General features: G+C 41.7%; 1 protein-coding gene across 9 annotated transcripts in view; it reads left to right on the plus strand.

Annotated features, from left to right (window-relative positions):
- Positions 1 to 16,348, plus strand: part of SCN8A (sodium voltage-gated channel alpha subunit 8) — a 177,812-nt gene that overhangs the window by 49,531 nt on the left and 111,933 nt on the right. For 8 of the 9 annotated variants that reach the window (XM_067696586.1, XM_067696584.1, XM_067696587.1 and 5 more), the window contains exon 2: positions 10,028 to 10,357. In XM_067696586.1, the coding sequence (XP_067552687.1) occupies positions 10,082 to 10,357 (276 nt within the window). In that variant the 5' untranslated portion in view covers positions 10,028 to 10,081. Of the gene's footprint in view, positions 1 to 8,837; positions 8,979 to 10,027; positions 10,358 to 16,348 lie in introns of those variants that run through there. The other variant, XM_067696583.1, reaches the window with a different exon arrangement.

The following is a 16,348-nucleotide window of genomic DNA, read 5'->3' on the forward strand; positions in this document are numbered from 1 at the left end:
TCCTGTGATGAGAGCCGCCCACCTTCCTCCCAGTGCACTGCTGTTCCTCTGGCTAATTCCAAATGAGCTATGTATCAACATGCAGAGACTGGCTGGCAGTCCTCAGAGTCTAGCTGTAGTTCTATACAAAGCTGCCTCTCTCCTTTTAGTTCTTGTCGTTAAGTCTTTCCCTTGAACTTCAGGACCACGTGTCTACTGCCTATTCAGAATCTCCATTTGGATGTACCAAAGCAACTCAGAAGTGAAGTCATAACCGTAAACCCCAGAGCTGTGCATCACATCTTATTCCCTGTCTCTGAGTTTTACTACCTGCATCCATTGCCCACAGCAAAAATCTGGGCCTCTTTCTTGATTTTCCTTCTACCTTACCTCCCACTTCAGTTAGTCGACATTCTGTTCTGTACATCATCCCTATTGCTGCTGCCTGGTTCAGGCCATCATTTCCTCTCAACTGAATTGCTACAACGGTCTCTTTACACTGTAGCCAGAATAATCTTCCTAAAGTGTAACTTTGATCAAGTCATTCGGACCTTCGGTATCTCCTTATTGCCTTCAGGATAAAATCAGAACCACTTGCCATGATAATGGCTTTGCCCCCCTGATGTGGCACCTGTTTACCTGTTAGTTAATTTTGTAAAGACCACTTACACCTAACTGTTTGCAGTCCTTAAGGGGCTTGATCTCCCTTGTCTGTGGTCTTTTGTGTGTGCTATATTTTCTTCCTGCAAAGCTCTCTCCATTTTCCTGCCACCTTGTACTTCAGCAGCTTCAGGCTTTAGCTAAGATGTCGCTTTCTTCAGGAAACCTTCCCTGATCTCCCCGATGAGGTGTCTTGCTTGTATCTGTCTGTCGAAGCCCCTTTTACTTTACTGGATTTATCATTACTGTACTTTGCCTGTTTATTTGTCTTCTACCCCCAGAAGACTTTAAAGGTCCCTAAAGGCAAGGAGCTATACTGATCATGAGTATAGTTTCTGGCATATAGTAGGGACACAGTAAATGCTTCAGTTTTTTTCTCTTTAAATAAATTGTGGTAAAATATACATAATATAAAATTTTCCTTTTTAACCATTTAAGTGTACACTTCAGTGGTATTGAGTACATTCACATTGTTGTGCAACCATCACTACTGTCCATCTCCAGAACTTTTTCATCATCCCAAACTGAAACTCTGTACGCATTAAACAGTAACTCCCCCATTGCTCCTTCCCCCCAGCTCCTGGTAACCACTGTTCTACTTTTTGTCCCTATGCCTTTGACTATAGGTACCGCATATAAGTGGAATCATACAATATTTGTCCTTTTGTGTCTGGTTTATCTCACTTAGCATAATGTCCTCAAGGTTCATCCATGTTGTAGCATGTGTCAGAATTTCCTTCCCATTTAAGGCTGAATAATATTCCATTGTATGTATATAGCACATTTTATTTATCCATTCATCTGTCTGTTGGTATTTGGGTTGATTCCGCCTTTTCGCTATCGTGAATAATGCTGCTGTGAGCATGGGTGTACAAATATCTGTTTGAGTCCCTGCTTCAAGTTCCATTGGGTATGTACCTAAAAGTGGGATTGCTGAACCTTATGGCAATTCTGTGTTTAATTTTTTGAGGAAGCGCCGTACTGTTTTCCGCAGCAGCACAAGAGTTCCGGTTTCTCCCCATTCTCCAACTGTTGTTATTTTCTGTTTTGCTTCATTTTATAATAGCCATCCTAACGAGTGTGAAGTGGTGTCTCATTGGGGTTTTGATTTCCATTTCCCTAATGATTAGTGATGTTGAGCATCTTTATATGTGGTTATTGGCCATTTGTATATCTTCTTTGGAGAATGTCTATTCAAGTCCTTTGACCATTATTTATTTATTTATTTGTTTATTTATTTATGGCTGCATTGGGTCTTCGTTGCTGCCCGTAGGCTTTCTCAAGTTGCGGCGAGTGGGGGCTACTCTTCATTTGTGGTGCGTGGACTTCTCATTGTGGTGGCTTCTCTTTGTTGCAGAGCACGGGCTCTAGGTGCTCGGGCTTCCGTAGCTGTGGCACGCGGCCTCAGTAGCTGTGGCTCGTGGGCTCTAGAGCACAGGCTCAGTAGTTGTGGCGCACGGGCTTAGTTGCTCCACGGCGTGTGGGATCTTCCTGGACCAGGGCTCGAACCTGTGTCCCCTGCATCGGCAGGTGGATTCTTAACCACTGCACCACCCAGGAAGTCCTGACCATTTTTTAAATTAGGGTTTTTTTTGGTTGTTGTTGTTTTTGTTGTTGTAGGAATTCTTTATATATTCTGAGTATTAATCCCTTATGAAATACATGATTTGCAAATATTTTGTCTCATTCTGTGGGTTGCCTTTTCACTCTCTTGATAGTGTCCTTTGATGCAGAAAAGTTTTTAATTTTGATGATGTGCAATATATCTATTTTTTCTTTTATTTCTGTGGTTTTGGTGTCATATGCAAGAAATCATTGCCAACTCCAATTTCGTGAAGCTTTCCCCCTATGTTTTCTTCTAAGAATTTTATAATTTTAGCTCTTACATTTAGATATTTGATCCATTTTGAGTTAATTTTTGTATACGGTATAATAAGGTAAGGGTCCAACTTCATTGTTTCACATTGGGTATCCGATCTTCCCAGCGCCATTGGTTGAAGACTGTTCTTTCCCCCATTGAATGGCCTTGGCACCCTTTTTGAAAATCATTTGACCGTATATGTGAGGATTTGTTTCTAGGCTCTCTGATGTATTCCATTGGTCTGTATGTCTGTCTTTATGCCAGTACCACACTGCTTTGGTTAGTGTATCTTTGTAGTAATTTTTGATATCAGAAAATATGAGTCCTCCAACTTGTTCTTTTTTAAGTCTGACAAGTTTTTAATACTACTTGCTATTTGATCCTCCTTCTAACATTTTTTGTGTACTCCCGCCTATAGTGTTTCCCTTAACAACTCCTCCTAGATGACTTCTCTTCCTTCATCTCCGTCATAACCTCACTCCAGTGCCCGTTTTCTTTCCCTTTTCCACCCCCTTTTCCTTAATTTAGAGTCATCTTTAGTGTGTTCAAGCCACAACTGACATTTTAAGGTCTTAATACTCCTGGGTGACCAACAGAAGGGAGCCCTAATCATCGATTTCTCCCAACTTTGAGTCTGGTTCAATCTCTTTCAGAATTCTCAGGGCTAAAAGTCACATTTATTGTTATGATGGATGAGGTGTATTGCCTAAGAGACTGTGTGGCATAGTGAAAAAGCATTATATTGGAGGCCAAGAGACCTGTGCCCTAGCTCTGCATCTGTCACCAATTAGCAGTTAGACAACTCAGCCTCTCTTACTTAACTTACTGTTAAATTTTCTTATCTGTAAAGTTAAGGAAAGTTGGACTAGATGGTCTCTAAATTCCTTCTAAATCTAAAAAGTTTATTTTTATTTTTAGTCCTCAGAAGGAGGAGGAATTTAAGCTGGTTTTAGAGATGAATGGAATTTAGATGAGAAAGAGAGAAAGACTTCGGGAGATTTAAAATAAGAAAATGAAAGTGTGTTTAGGAGTCAACGAAAACAACGGTGACCATTTATTAAGTGATGCTGGGTCAATTGGAGACCCACGTAGAAAAAAAAATGAACCTCGACCTCTATCTCGCACAATATTCAAAAATCAGTTCCAGATTATGTGAAGTCTAAATAAGAAAGGTAAAACAAAAAAGCTTCTAGAAGAAAATTTAGGCTAATAGCTGCATGACTTTGGGATAAACAAAGATCTCTTTATAACAACAACAACAACAAAAAACATGAAAGGGAAGGTTGATAGATTGGATTTCAGTAAAATTAAGAACTACTTTTTATCAAAAGACACCATTAAGAAAGTAAAAAGGAGAAAAATATTTGAAATATATCTGACAAAAGACTTGTATGGGGAATGTGCAAAGAACTCCGACAGATCAATAAGAAAATGCAGATGACTCTAGAAAAAAGTGTGCACAGATTGAAACTGGCGTTCCACAAAGGAGGATTTCTAAATGGGCAGTAAACGTATGAAAAGGTGCTCAGTGTCGTCAGAGAAAAGCAAATTAAAACTCCAGTGAGTTAACAAACACATGGAAAAATGCTCAACATAATTAGTCATTAGAAAAATGCAAATCAAAACCACAGTGAGATACTGCTTCACACCCTCTAAGATGGCTGTTAAAAAAAATAATAATGAGGGCTTCCTGGTGGCGCAGTGGTTGGGAGTCCGCCTGCCGCTGCAGAGGACGCGGGTTCGTGCCCCGGTCCGGGAAGATCCCACATGCCGCGGAGCGGCTGGGCCCGTGAGCCATGGCTGCTGAGCCTGCGCGTCGGGAACCTGTTCTTCGCAACGGGAGAGGCCACAACAGTGAGAGGCCCGCGTAACGCAAAAAAAAAAAAATAAATAATAATGAGAGGAAAATATATGTTGGCTAAGATGTAAAGAAATTGGAACCTTGCTTATATTGCTGGTGAGAGTGCAAAGTGGTTTAGCCTCTGTGGAAAAACAATTTGGCATTTCCTCAAAAAATAAAGCTTAGAGTTACCATGTGACCCTGCAGTTCCACTCCTACGTGTATACTTAAAAGAATTAAAAACAGGGACTAAGGGACTTCCCTGGCGGTCTAGTGGTTGGGACTTTGCCTTCCAATGCAGGGGGTGAGGGTTGGATACCTGGTCGGGGACCTGGGAGCTGGGGTCGCACACGCCTCGCAGCCGAAGAGCCAAGACATAGAACAGAGGCAGTGTTGTGGCAAGTTCAGTAAAGACTTTAGAAATGGTCCACATCAGGGCCTCCCTGGTGGCGCAGGCGGGTGAGAACCCGCCTGCCAACACAGGGTACACGGGTTCGAGCCCTGGCCCAGGAAGATCCCACGTGCCGCGGAGCAACTCAGCCCGTGCGCCACAACTACTAAGCCTGCGCTCTAGAGCCTGCGAGCCACAACTACTGAAGCCCCTGTGCCTAGAGCCTGTGCTCTGCAACAGGAGAAGCCACTGCAACGAGAAGCCCGTGCACCGCAACAAAGAGTAGACCCCGCTCGCCGCAACTAGAGAAAGCCTGCGCACAGCAACGAAGACCCACTGCAGCCAAAAATAAATCAATAAATTTATTATTTTTTTTTTAAAAAAAGGAAGAAATGGTTCACATCAAAAAAAACCAGGGACGAACTAAAATAAGTACATGTGCATGCACTGTTGACAATAGCCAAGAAGTGGAAAGACCTCCCCCCTCAGTTGTTCCTCAGTGGATGGATGAATAAACAGATCATGATACAGACATATATTGAAACATTATTCATCCATAGAAAGGAGTGAAGAACTGATACATGCTACAATGAGGATGAAAGAAGCCAAACATGAAAGGTTACATACTGTATGATTCCATTTATATGAATTTCTGGAATAGATCAATCAATAGATTATAAAGACAGAACACAGCCTGATGGGTGCCAGGAGCTGGGGGGTTGGGTGAGTGCAGGGGAGAGGAATGGAGAGAAACTGGTTAACGGGTAAAGGGTTTTACTTTGGAGTGATGGAAATGTTTTGGAACTAGATAGAAGCGGTCGTTGCAGTATGTTGTGAATGTACCAATTGCCGCGGAGTTGTTCGCTTTAAAGTGGTTAATTCCACCTCGGTAAATTTTATAAACACCGTGAGCTATCACTATACGTATGCTCACTAGAATGGGTAAAAATTAAGAGGGCTGTCATTTCCAAGTGTTGGTGAGGATGTAGAGCAACTGGAACCCTCTTATCTCGCTGGTAGAAGTATCACTAAAGCTAAATAAACGTATGCTCTCTTCTGAGCCCAGCATTCCACTCCTGCCTATGTGCTGGAAAGAGAAGAGCATACTTAGCAGCTTTCATTCATAATAGCCTGAAACTATAAACAACCTAAATGTCCAGCAAAGTAGAACGGGTAAATAAATTGTATGTTCCTACATGGAATACCACAGAGCAATAAAAAGAATGAACTGCTGCTACACACGCCAGTAAAGATGAATTTCACAAGTAATGTTGAATGAAAGAAGCCAGATTTTGAAGAGTATATTTTATCTTCTGCTAAGGCCAAACTAATCTATGGTGGTAGATGTCAGAAGCGCTTTTGCTGGGCAGGGGTGGTTGTGGTGGTCTTTGACGGGGGAGCTCAAGAGAGCCATCTGGGGTGCTGGAGACATATCTTCTGTATCTTGATCTAAGTGGTGGTTACGCAGGTGTATACATATTACAAACTAATCTGTGCGCTTAAGATTCGTATACACTTTATTGTTCTACCTTTAAAAAAAATACTAGAAAATTAAAACAAAAACCAGTCGCCAGAGTAGATGTTCTTGCAGGGAAGCAGTAGAAAAGCATGTTTGTGAAGTATAAGGTTGTAGATGAATATCTGAGAAGTGTAAGGTTGTAGAAAGCCTTGAATGGCAGTGAAATGGCAGAAGTCTGGATTCTTTTCTGTAACTCCAGTAGCTTCGAGGGAGGAAAATGACAAAATGGAAGCAGATTTTTTAGGGAAACGGATCTTTGGAGATGTGCCTGGTGGGCTGAGGACTGGTCCACAGGTGGGAGGCTATTGCAGTAGGACCTGAATTAGGTTGAAAATGGAAACTCTGAAGGAAGAAGAACTAGTGAGGCTGGTGACTGGTTGGGCAAGGACAGCAAAGGATGACGGGGCAAAGATGACTGAAGGTCCACGCTAGATGGCTGGAAAAACGATGGTCCCCATCACAGAATTAAGAAAGCCAAGTGGAGGACTCCGTCTTGGAAGCGAAAAGATGAGTGGTTTTAAATGCTTTAATTGTGAAGTGGTGACAGGCAGTTGTGGGGCTCAGAAGAGCAATCAGGGCTGATGATAGAAATCTGAAAATCACCCACATACAGATTATTTTGAGTAGATGAGATTCCTAAAAGGAGGAGTGATGCAGAGAGATTGCAGAAAACCAGCCCTTACAGAAGAAAAAGGTGGTAGGGGAAGAACCAGGATAGAACCAGGGTATCAGAAGAGAACCAGAATCGCTTAAGCCAAATGAAGAGAGAGTGGGGGGGGGGGGATGAAGATGTAAAGGGAGAAAATACAGAAGTAGGAGAGGAAAAGTGAAGATTGAGAATGTGTTGGAGACCCGTGATCGTTGAGGGAACCTGGAGAAGGCAGGAGGAAACAAAGGCAGAGGACTTAGCCTAGGATGGCTTTACCTATGAAGAGCCCAGGTGTGTACAGTCAGGTTACAAGACTTTGTCAGCATCTGCAGTGACTTCCTCTTGCAGTATTCTCTGTCCTCTAAGTAGGGTGACCCAGGGTTGAGGATGAGTGTGGCTGTGGGAACCAAGGAGTCCCAAGTATTTGGACCAGTTATGGGTTCCAGGCATAATCGTATTCTCTGTGAGAAGAATACGAAAGAAGTTTAAGACACCACTCATGCCCCTAGGGATTTATATGGTGCAGTTAGAGAATGACTGAGAGCCAAAGCCAGTGTGAATAAGATGTCTTGAACCCTGACTTTGTCATTTTCTAGCTGTGTAACTTTGGCCAAGCTCCGTTAGGACTCTGTGCCTCTTCTTCCTCATCTGTTAAAAGGGGATAATAATAGTATCTACCTCATAGGCTGTTCTGGAGATTAAACGAGTTAATACAAACAAGGCGCTTGGAACAATACCTGAAACATAGCAAGTATGTGATAAGTGCTAGCTAAGAGATCACGATAAAGCTGTCGGAGTTCACAAGGGGAAAATAATTCGTAAGGGCTGGGGCTGATGGGAAGATTCTTCGGAGGAGTAGGGATTTACGGGAGGCAGTTCAGGGACTGATAAGAGGAAAGGAATTTTAGGTTTGGGGGAAACAGTGGGAGTAAAGTCTTAGATCAGTAAAACCATTGGCATTTGCGTGCGGTTTACTTGAACCAGACTGTTCCTGTTGCGGAGTAGTGGGAGTCAGGCTGGGACAGGCAGAGGGGTCACTGATATTTGTCAGAATAAAAGAAGTCTGGGTTGGGGGAGTCAGAGCTCTTTGTGTGTTTTTTCCTGGCCCTGTGACTTTGGGCACGTTACCTCATCTCTTCAGACTGCAAGTTTCCCAATTCTTAAAATGAAGTGGACTGGATCTATAAAATCCCTCGCAGCTCTAGAATCGCATGCCTCACACATGAAAAGGATTTCTTCGACCCCATCGTCTGAGGAATGGTGTTTTGTGTGTGTGCAGCATGGAGCTGACTTGCGGTTCTGGCCTCGTCAGTGCCAGGCTGTAACCGAGTGAGCTGATCAGCCCATGTGGATACCACACACTGCCTTTCGCAGCCATCACCACCACTGGAAAACTCTGGGCTCTCTGCGGGGGTATTTATGAAAAGAGCCCTTGGGTATTTCACTCCCAGATTATTTAGCGCCAACTCTACTACTGTTCTCTTAAGGAGCCTCAAGCTTTATGGATGCTAGCCTTGGAGTGGACCCTGAGGGCTAAGTAGGAGGGAAAGAACTGTGTTTAGCCTTTAAAAAAATGTCCCAGATTGTCTTTGTGAAGCTCATAAAACAAAAGGAAGAAGCAGCACCACGAGCGCCAGATGAACTGCCAGTGAAGCCCTAAAGCTTTCGTGGGAAGAGTCCCATTGCTTTGACATTAGGGAGCCCCCTGTTCCAAGGTGTGTATTTCAATAACCTAGGACTCTGTATACACATAAATGAAAATGGGCTTTTCAGATACCATGCTTAGAAGTCTTTGGCTCTAGTATGGCACTACTTCAGCTTCTCTGTTTAGAAAGGAATTTGGTTTGTGATTCATTTCTCACTTCCTGTCCTTCTGGCGTGTGCCCCGCTCAGGGGCCTTTCTGCTGTCGTTCACCCTGCAGTGCTGCAGGGCTCTTGCATCAGAGGAAGGTCTCTAAGATTCCTCTCCCATTTGCTTTTCCTGTTGCTGAGTGGGAGGTACGTAGAGCAATAGCTTCCCTCTCCATGAAGAAAAGTGCTTTGTGTTTGTCCCTGGCACGAGCTTGGTCATTAGAGCAGGTACTTCTGGACTTTTATACTGGATGGATTTTACAAACCTTGGTGAATTGAAAAAGAACTTGAAACAGAAGAGCCAAAGCAAATAGAAGCATTTCTGTCTATATTTTTGTGCCTCCAAAGTTTTGAAGGGTTTAGTGTTTTCAGAAACTGAAATTTGAAAAGAGAGGCAGTTTACCCTTGCGTTGTCCTTGGAAAAAGAGTGTTTCTTTAGGGAGCAGAGTTCTAGGAAAGGAAGATGACTTGAGCATATAAGGATTCCAAAGCTAATAGGTGCCTCTCGGTCATGTTAAACATACCTTATTCATTTAGAATAGAAATTACTTGAGGGTATGGAATATATATATTTTTAATGTTGCCTATAAGAAAACCACTTTATTTTTTATTGAAGTATGGTTGCTATACAATATTATATAAGTTAACAGGCGTACGGTATAGTGAGTCACAATTTTTAAAGGTTACGTTCCATTTATAGTTATTATAAAATATTGGTTATATTCCCCATGTTGTACAATATATCCGTGTAGCCTATTTTATACCTAATAGTTTGTACCTCTTAATCCCTTTATTGCCCCTCTCCTCCTTCCCTTTCCCCACTGGTAACCACTAGTTTGTTCTCTATATCTGTGTCTGCTTTTTTTTTGTTATATTCACTAGTTTTTGCTGTATTTTTTAGATTCCACATATAAGTGCTATCATACAGTATTTGTCTTTGTCTGACTTATTTCACTAAGCACAGAGGGTATGGAATATATCTTTGTAGCTGTACGTGGTTCCTAACTGTGAGCTGCATCTAAGTCAATAATAAAAACTAGCCATTCAGGAGACTCCCATGTTCTGATCTCCTTGGCTGCTCATTCCCCTGAGGGGTGGTTATGGACATTGCCTCGTCCATTCATGCCACAGACTTTCTGAAGAGAAAAATACCCATGTCATGGGAGAAACTATGTGTTGCGAAGGTTGTGACTAAAGGTTGAGAGTGAGATGGTTTGGTCTGGCCTCTTTTTAGAGCAGCGATTGATTAATGCTGTCTGTGTTGCCGTTTCTTCCAGAGCTGACCTGTCCTGGACGCAGCATAACTAACGAAGCTGCTGCAGGATGAGAAGATGGCAGCGCGGCTGCTCGCACCACCAGGCCCTGATAGTTTCAAGCCTTTCACCCCTGAGTCACTGGCAAACATTGAGAGGCGCATTGCCGAGAGCAAGCTCAAGAAACCGCCAAAGGCCGATGGCAGTCATCGGGAAGATGATGAGGACAGCAAGCCCAAGCCAAACAGTGACCTGGAAGCAGGGAAGAGTTTGCCTTTCATCTATGGGGACATCCCCCAAGGCCTGGTTGCGGTTCCCCTGGAGGACTTTGACCCATACTATTTGACGCAGAAAGTGAGTTGGAGGAGACGGAGCAGCAGCTTCAGATACCCCGCTCCTAACAGGCTCAGGGGGGATGGGGGGAAAGAGCTGTGTCTTTGCCAGAGTTTGGATAAGTACTTAGCCTTTTGTTTCAGTTCCAGTTGACGGATTCTTTTTTGGTTTAATTGCTGCTAAGGGTCATTTGTGGGTCTTGGCACTTTTCAGTCTGTTAATAAGACTTCTGGTTTTGGCTCCTTTAACTGATTTGACAGTAGAAAAAGATTGATTTAAAAAAGGGGAGGGGGCTTCCCAGGTGACGCAGTGGTTGAGAGTCCGCCTGCCGATGCAGGGGACGCGGGTTCGTGCCCCGGTCCGGGAAGATCCCACATGCCGCGGAGCGGCTGGGCCTGTGAGCCATGGCCGCTGAGCCTGCGCGTCCGGAGCCTGTGCTCCGCAACGGGAGAGGCCACAACAGGGAGAGGCCCGCGTACCGCAAAAAAAAAAAAAAAAAAAAAAAAAAAAGTGGGGGGGGGCATAAATGGGAGTGTTTTAATAGAGTACAAGAAAGATGGCATAGTGAGAGACGGCACAGCCCTGTAGAATCTTGTTCACACATTCAGAATTCTATCTTTATATATAAAGATGATGTTACTATCGCAGCATCAACAGAGCCTGTTGTTAATATAATGGAGATGATGGCTTTGTCTGCTTACCTAACCCCCTTTGTGACATTAGATCATAGCCTTTGGGGACAAGAATAGAATAGAGTAAACCAAACTGGGCCAATGAGGAGACCAGGTCTGTAGCCTTGTTATACAGTTGTCTGTATTCAGCGAATACTGATTCTTACATAGAGTCAATTCTGTTATTCCTGCTAGTAAGAAGCATGAGTGAAAGAAATACCAATCTTCATTTTGCCAAGAGTTTCAAATTTCCCGGACAAATGTTTGACCAAACCTTGGGTTTCTTTCTCACGATTATCTTTTGAAACTAGGCAACAGGTAATGAAGCAGAGCCCCCAGTTAATCCGGTGGCCAAGTAATTAGCCATTGAATACTGAAGACTGACATCAGATACCATTTTAGGGATCCCCCATTTGACAGATGTCATTTAAAGAATTAAATCCATAGGTGTTTCCAGATGAAGGGTAAAAAGGCTTTGTGTAATTATATATTAACAAATATAAAGCTTAACTAAACTGCCTTTATTAACAAAACTGTCTTATAAACTGCCGTTAACTAAATTGCCTTTTAGTCTTTCAGTTATGGAAGAAATTTCTGTTTCTTTGTCTTAATAATGGGACAGAAGTAAGACTTGAGGCGAATAGATCTCTTGATTTAGCTATAGTTGTGGAGGCATCTTAGGTCTGAATGGCAAAACTAGTTAAGACGTTGTCTACAGAAAATGGCCCTTCACCCTGGTACTTCTGTTGCAGCTCAGAACAGCTACGTAATAGGAAAAAGTAGAATCAGTAGCCTGTAACTTCCACTGGGAAATTTAGAATGTTTAAGGAACAAAACATGATATGATATAAAGAAAAGTAGACTAGAAGTAAGAAATCTTCACTCTACCGTAATTCACCATGTTTATTATTTATAGTTTCCTTCCTTAGTATATGTATTTTTCAAGCTACCACAAATAGTTCATGGGAAGAGAAAGTAGTAGATAAAGAAAAAAAATCTCAGAACTAGTTCATGTCCTTGAGCAAGTCATTTCACCTCTCTGGGCTTAAATTTCTCATGTAGGAATTGAGAAGTTGGACAAGACTTCTAAGGACGTTTTCAAATGTCAAATTCTGGGGCTAAGTAAGTTTCCATAAACTGTCATTGATTTCCTTACTTTACTTATCCTTTTTTTAAAATCTAACTATTTAATCTGGGCCTTTGCTGAATGGGGGTAGGTGGGTGAGGAAGGAGACAAGGTTTTAGCTTTCTGGGTTAGTGAGTAAGGGAACATGGAATCTTGCACTGTTTTTAAAAAAATATTTCGTTGATTGTAAAATTTTGAAATATTTTAAGATATATTTCCCTCCTCTTTCCTGCCCTTGCGTCCTTAGTCTTTTTAGAGGTAAAAAGAAATAACAAAACACAGAGTTTAGGTCGTGCCTACTGAGATAAGTTTGGCCAACTGGTGTAACTTTTTCAGAAAATACTCTTATGGCAATAAGCAGATAGGTAAAGCCCTTCGGACTCTGGCCTTTCAGGTGCCTGAAACCTCTTTGCTTTTATTTGAACTATTTGTTTTTCTAACTCAGATGCAAATTAAACTTCCTTTTCTTAAGCCTGACTAATATATGAAAAATGTAGAGAGCTCTTCATTGTCAGAGCCTAGTTTTCCTTTGCTTGCCTTTTTCCCTGCTTCCCGCCTTATAGACAGCCTCTTTCCATTCCCAGTGCCTTAGATTTCGGTGCTCCTAGCTTGGGAGTGAGGACCCACAGAGAGTGGTCTCTGGCGCTAATGGGGACTCTTCTCCGGGTTAGGCCAGCTGTTGATGGCACTCCAGTAGGGGACTGGCTCTTCATGATAGAAAATCTGACTTCAGCCTTTGGCCTCACCACAAGGGTAGATAGTTTGTGGAAAGGATAACTTTAATTGTATTCTTTAAATTCTTTTTTTTAAAAAAAAACCCTGAAATATACCACCATGCAGAAAAATTCATAAAACATAAATGCTTAGCTTAATGATTATTAAAAGCAAGCGAACACCTATGACAAGAAAGAACATTAGTAGCACTTCAAGGTATTATTTGTCTTTTTAAATAAAGCGTTTTTCAGTTGATTAAAAATAATGTGCTTGTTCAAGTTCACTTGCATATCTTCACTGGCATTACTAAGACGTCTTACTAACCAGGCCTTTCACTGGGCCAAATTAGCGAGGTCTCCCCTACAAGGAAGCACGCTGGGAATCAACCCACATATTGAAATATCCTGAGAGTAGAAAGGACTTTAAGAGGACATTCCCTTCCATTTGTTTCTTAAGGGCTGCCTTAAATAATTCTTGCAAAGTAGAATTTCTTTTCTTTGCTTAATGGTACAAGTGGGTTTCTTTATTTTTTCCTCATAGGTCTTGTTTTCTACCTGATTGATCATTTTTGTGACTCTCATAGAAACTGGTTTCTCATTTCCTTCTCTCTTTATTTTAGAGGGTGAAAGAGAACTAGTTCTCTGTTGTGGATTTCACACTGTCCAGGGACACAGGGTCATAAAACACGTGTATCACGTTTTCAAGATACCATTGTACCAGCTGGTGCTGTTTTGAGCTATCTATCCTAAGCTTCTCGGTGGTGTCCATATTGCATTTCACCTGACGTTCCCGGATGGCCCCCAGAACGACCCAGATCATCCTCTCTTTGGACTGTCTCAGAGCTCCCAGTGCTACAACATTTTCCTTGCCTCTTGGTACTTTGTTCGCATGTCTCCATTCTTTGGCTTTCTTGTTTTTCGAGTGTCACCTGAAAAGAATTGAATTTACAGGACATTTAAACTTTTTAATTTATTTAATTTTTAAAATAGGCAATATATTTACATGGTTAAAAATTCAATAAAAGGTATTCAGTAAAAAAGGTATTGAGTAAAAGTCTCCCCTTTACACCTGTCTCTCCTCAGCCCACTTCCTGCCTCTCTGCCACAGGTAACCATTGTTAGTAGTATCTTACAGAGTTTCTTTATACTGCATATGTACAACCAAAAACAAATAGGTATTTTAGGAACTTGAGCCATCCTGAATGCCTTTGCTCTTGGTTTTCTTTCTATTTTATTAAGCCAATTGAAGTCTTAATTTTGTTATTTGTTTTCCCTTCTTTCATACTATGGAATCTTAGGTTTTATCAGGGTAAATTCTCTGTTCATTTCTCCCCTCCACATGCTTTTTGGTAAATCAAATCAAGGACTTCTTCTCTATTGCTTGAAGTGTCTTTCTATCTTTACTACAAAATATACTCTCCAATGCTTAATAATAACTTGTTGAATTTTAAATGGCCGTGTTTAGTCCTAAGAACTGTCTTAAGTGGGGCAACAAGAAAGTCAGTGTATTAAGTTGAAAGAAGGCCTTCAGAGTTGGCTCCTACCCTTTTTTCCTGTTTATTAAAACCAATAATTGTTATTGGTGTCCTTTTTGTTCTGTGGATATGCCCTCCCATAAGAAAGCCCTGTAAGCAAAAATCCAAATTACAGGATTGATTATGTTCCTTTAAATTGGGCACATACCTATTGCATTAAAAAATTACATATGGTTTCCCAAAGTTCATTTTACCTTCAAGTTTTCATGTCTGTCTTTTCCTGCAAATTGGAGTCAACCTAGAATCAAAGAAAATTAGAATATGGTAGGTTTAGACATCATCTAGTTCAGCCTCCTCATTTTATAAACTTAATAAGGTGAAATGCTTTGTCAAAAGTATTTGCGAACACCTCCTAACTCTCAGTTTGTTACAACATATTTCTAGTTTTCCACTTTTCTAATTTTTCATTGATTGATCCTCAGCCTCGGTTGGCTCAGTCCTTCTGAAGTGAGGCATGCAGATACGGAGAGAGAAAAAAACCCTGCTTTTTCATTCACATCCCTTATAATCCCTGTGGTTTAATAGCCCTTCTTAGGATGGGTCCTAAGAAATGCAGTGCTTCTGGGGGAAAGGATGGCATTTGCGTTAGCTCCAGTACTTTACCTTCTCAAGTGAAGGAGCTCTGAGTAGTCTAGCAGCCTAGACAACTTGTTCCAGAGACATGGGCTCAGTATCGATACTGCTACCACTGTTCAGCTGGACATGTAATTTGGAGGGAATTCTACTTAACCTCTTCACATATTTTTGCTTTTTAAAGGAAGATTATTTCTTAGCCCCCGCCAACCCTCCAGCAGAATGATATAGTGAAAAGAGCACTTAACTGGGAATAGAAAAACCTCATTTTAGTTCTGCCATTGCCTCTTGTCTGCCCTTGGCCAAATCACTTAAATTCTCTGGGCTTCAAATTTCCTTACCTACAATATATGCAAGGTAAGAGTTGCGCTTATGTCTATATCTTTCTAATTGTATTTCACATATTATGCCTGTCACATATTATGTTTTATCTGTTGCAAACTATTCTGTTGCCCTGGTGCCGCCTGCCTTCTGGTCTCCATCCCCTTCTTCTGGAATATACTCTATGCTTTAACTTCACCTTTGGACACTTAACCACATTTGTCTAGGCCTAGCCCTGAGGCCTCTTCTTCCTTACAGCCTAACTTGTTGTTTACATTGGAACGGATTCCTCCTCCTGAATTTCTATAATACATTAAGATCCCAGCCCTGAGAAGTGGGTTTTAGTTGTAACTCAGGTTAGGTATGGCAGGGCACCCTGTGCCCAGCAATGTTTACAGTTTTTTCCTTACATCCCTAATATTAATGCCATCAGCTTCCTCAAATGAAGAACTCTTAAGTCACACACACACACACACACACACACACACACACACACCACGCACACGCGCGTGCCGCATGCATGCATGCCCATGAGCTCCTGGCAGAAAATCCTTGCAGAATCTAGTTTCACACACTTTCAGCAGGTGTGCAGAGTGGAGACAGGCTGTTAAAGGAGGATTTACATTCATTAGGTGTGATTTGAAGTATTGCTAATGAAGCGTTGAATTGCCTGTTGCTGCACAACAGGCCTAGATGCCGCTTTCTGTTTTGAGCGAAAACTAGGTGTTTTAAAGCTAGACGTTTTATTTTGTTTAAAAAAAAGTTTTGCAGCAATATAAAAAAACAAAATGTTTCCATTGTTTTATTCACCAAATCAAATTGAGGCAAATGCTTGTGAGCAAATGGGAGGAAGGCCATTCTCAGGGTGGTGGGTTAAGGAAGTGCGTGGTATGGGGTTCTTTTCCATTCTCCAAGTATCATTATCTAGAGGAAAAGGAATTTAATTAAACAATCTTAAATCAGATTCCTCTTTCATAGCCTTAGCAATAGACCAGGAGCTGAGAAACCTTATTTCTGATCCCATTTCCACCTAATTCTAAATGATCTTGGGCATGTCACTTAACCATTCAGCA

The sequence above is a fragment of the Pseudorca crassidens genome, chromosome 11 (assembly GCF_039906515.1).
Source record: "Pseudorca crassidens isolate mPseCra1 chromosome 11, mPseCra1.hap1, whole genome shotgun sequence".
In the NCBI taxonomy this organism is placed as follows: Eukaryota; Metazoa; Chordata; class Mammalia; order Artiodactyla; family Delphinidae; genus Pseudorca; species Pseudorca crassidens.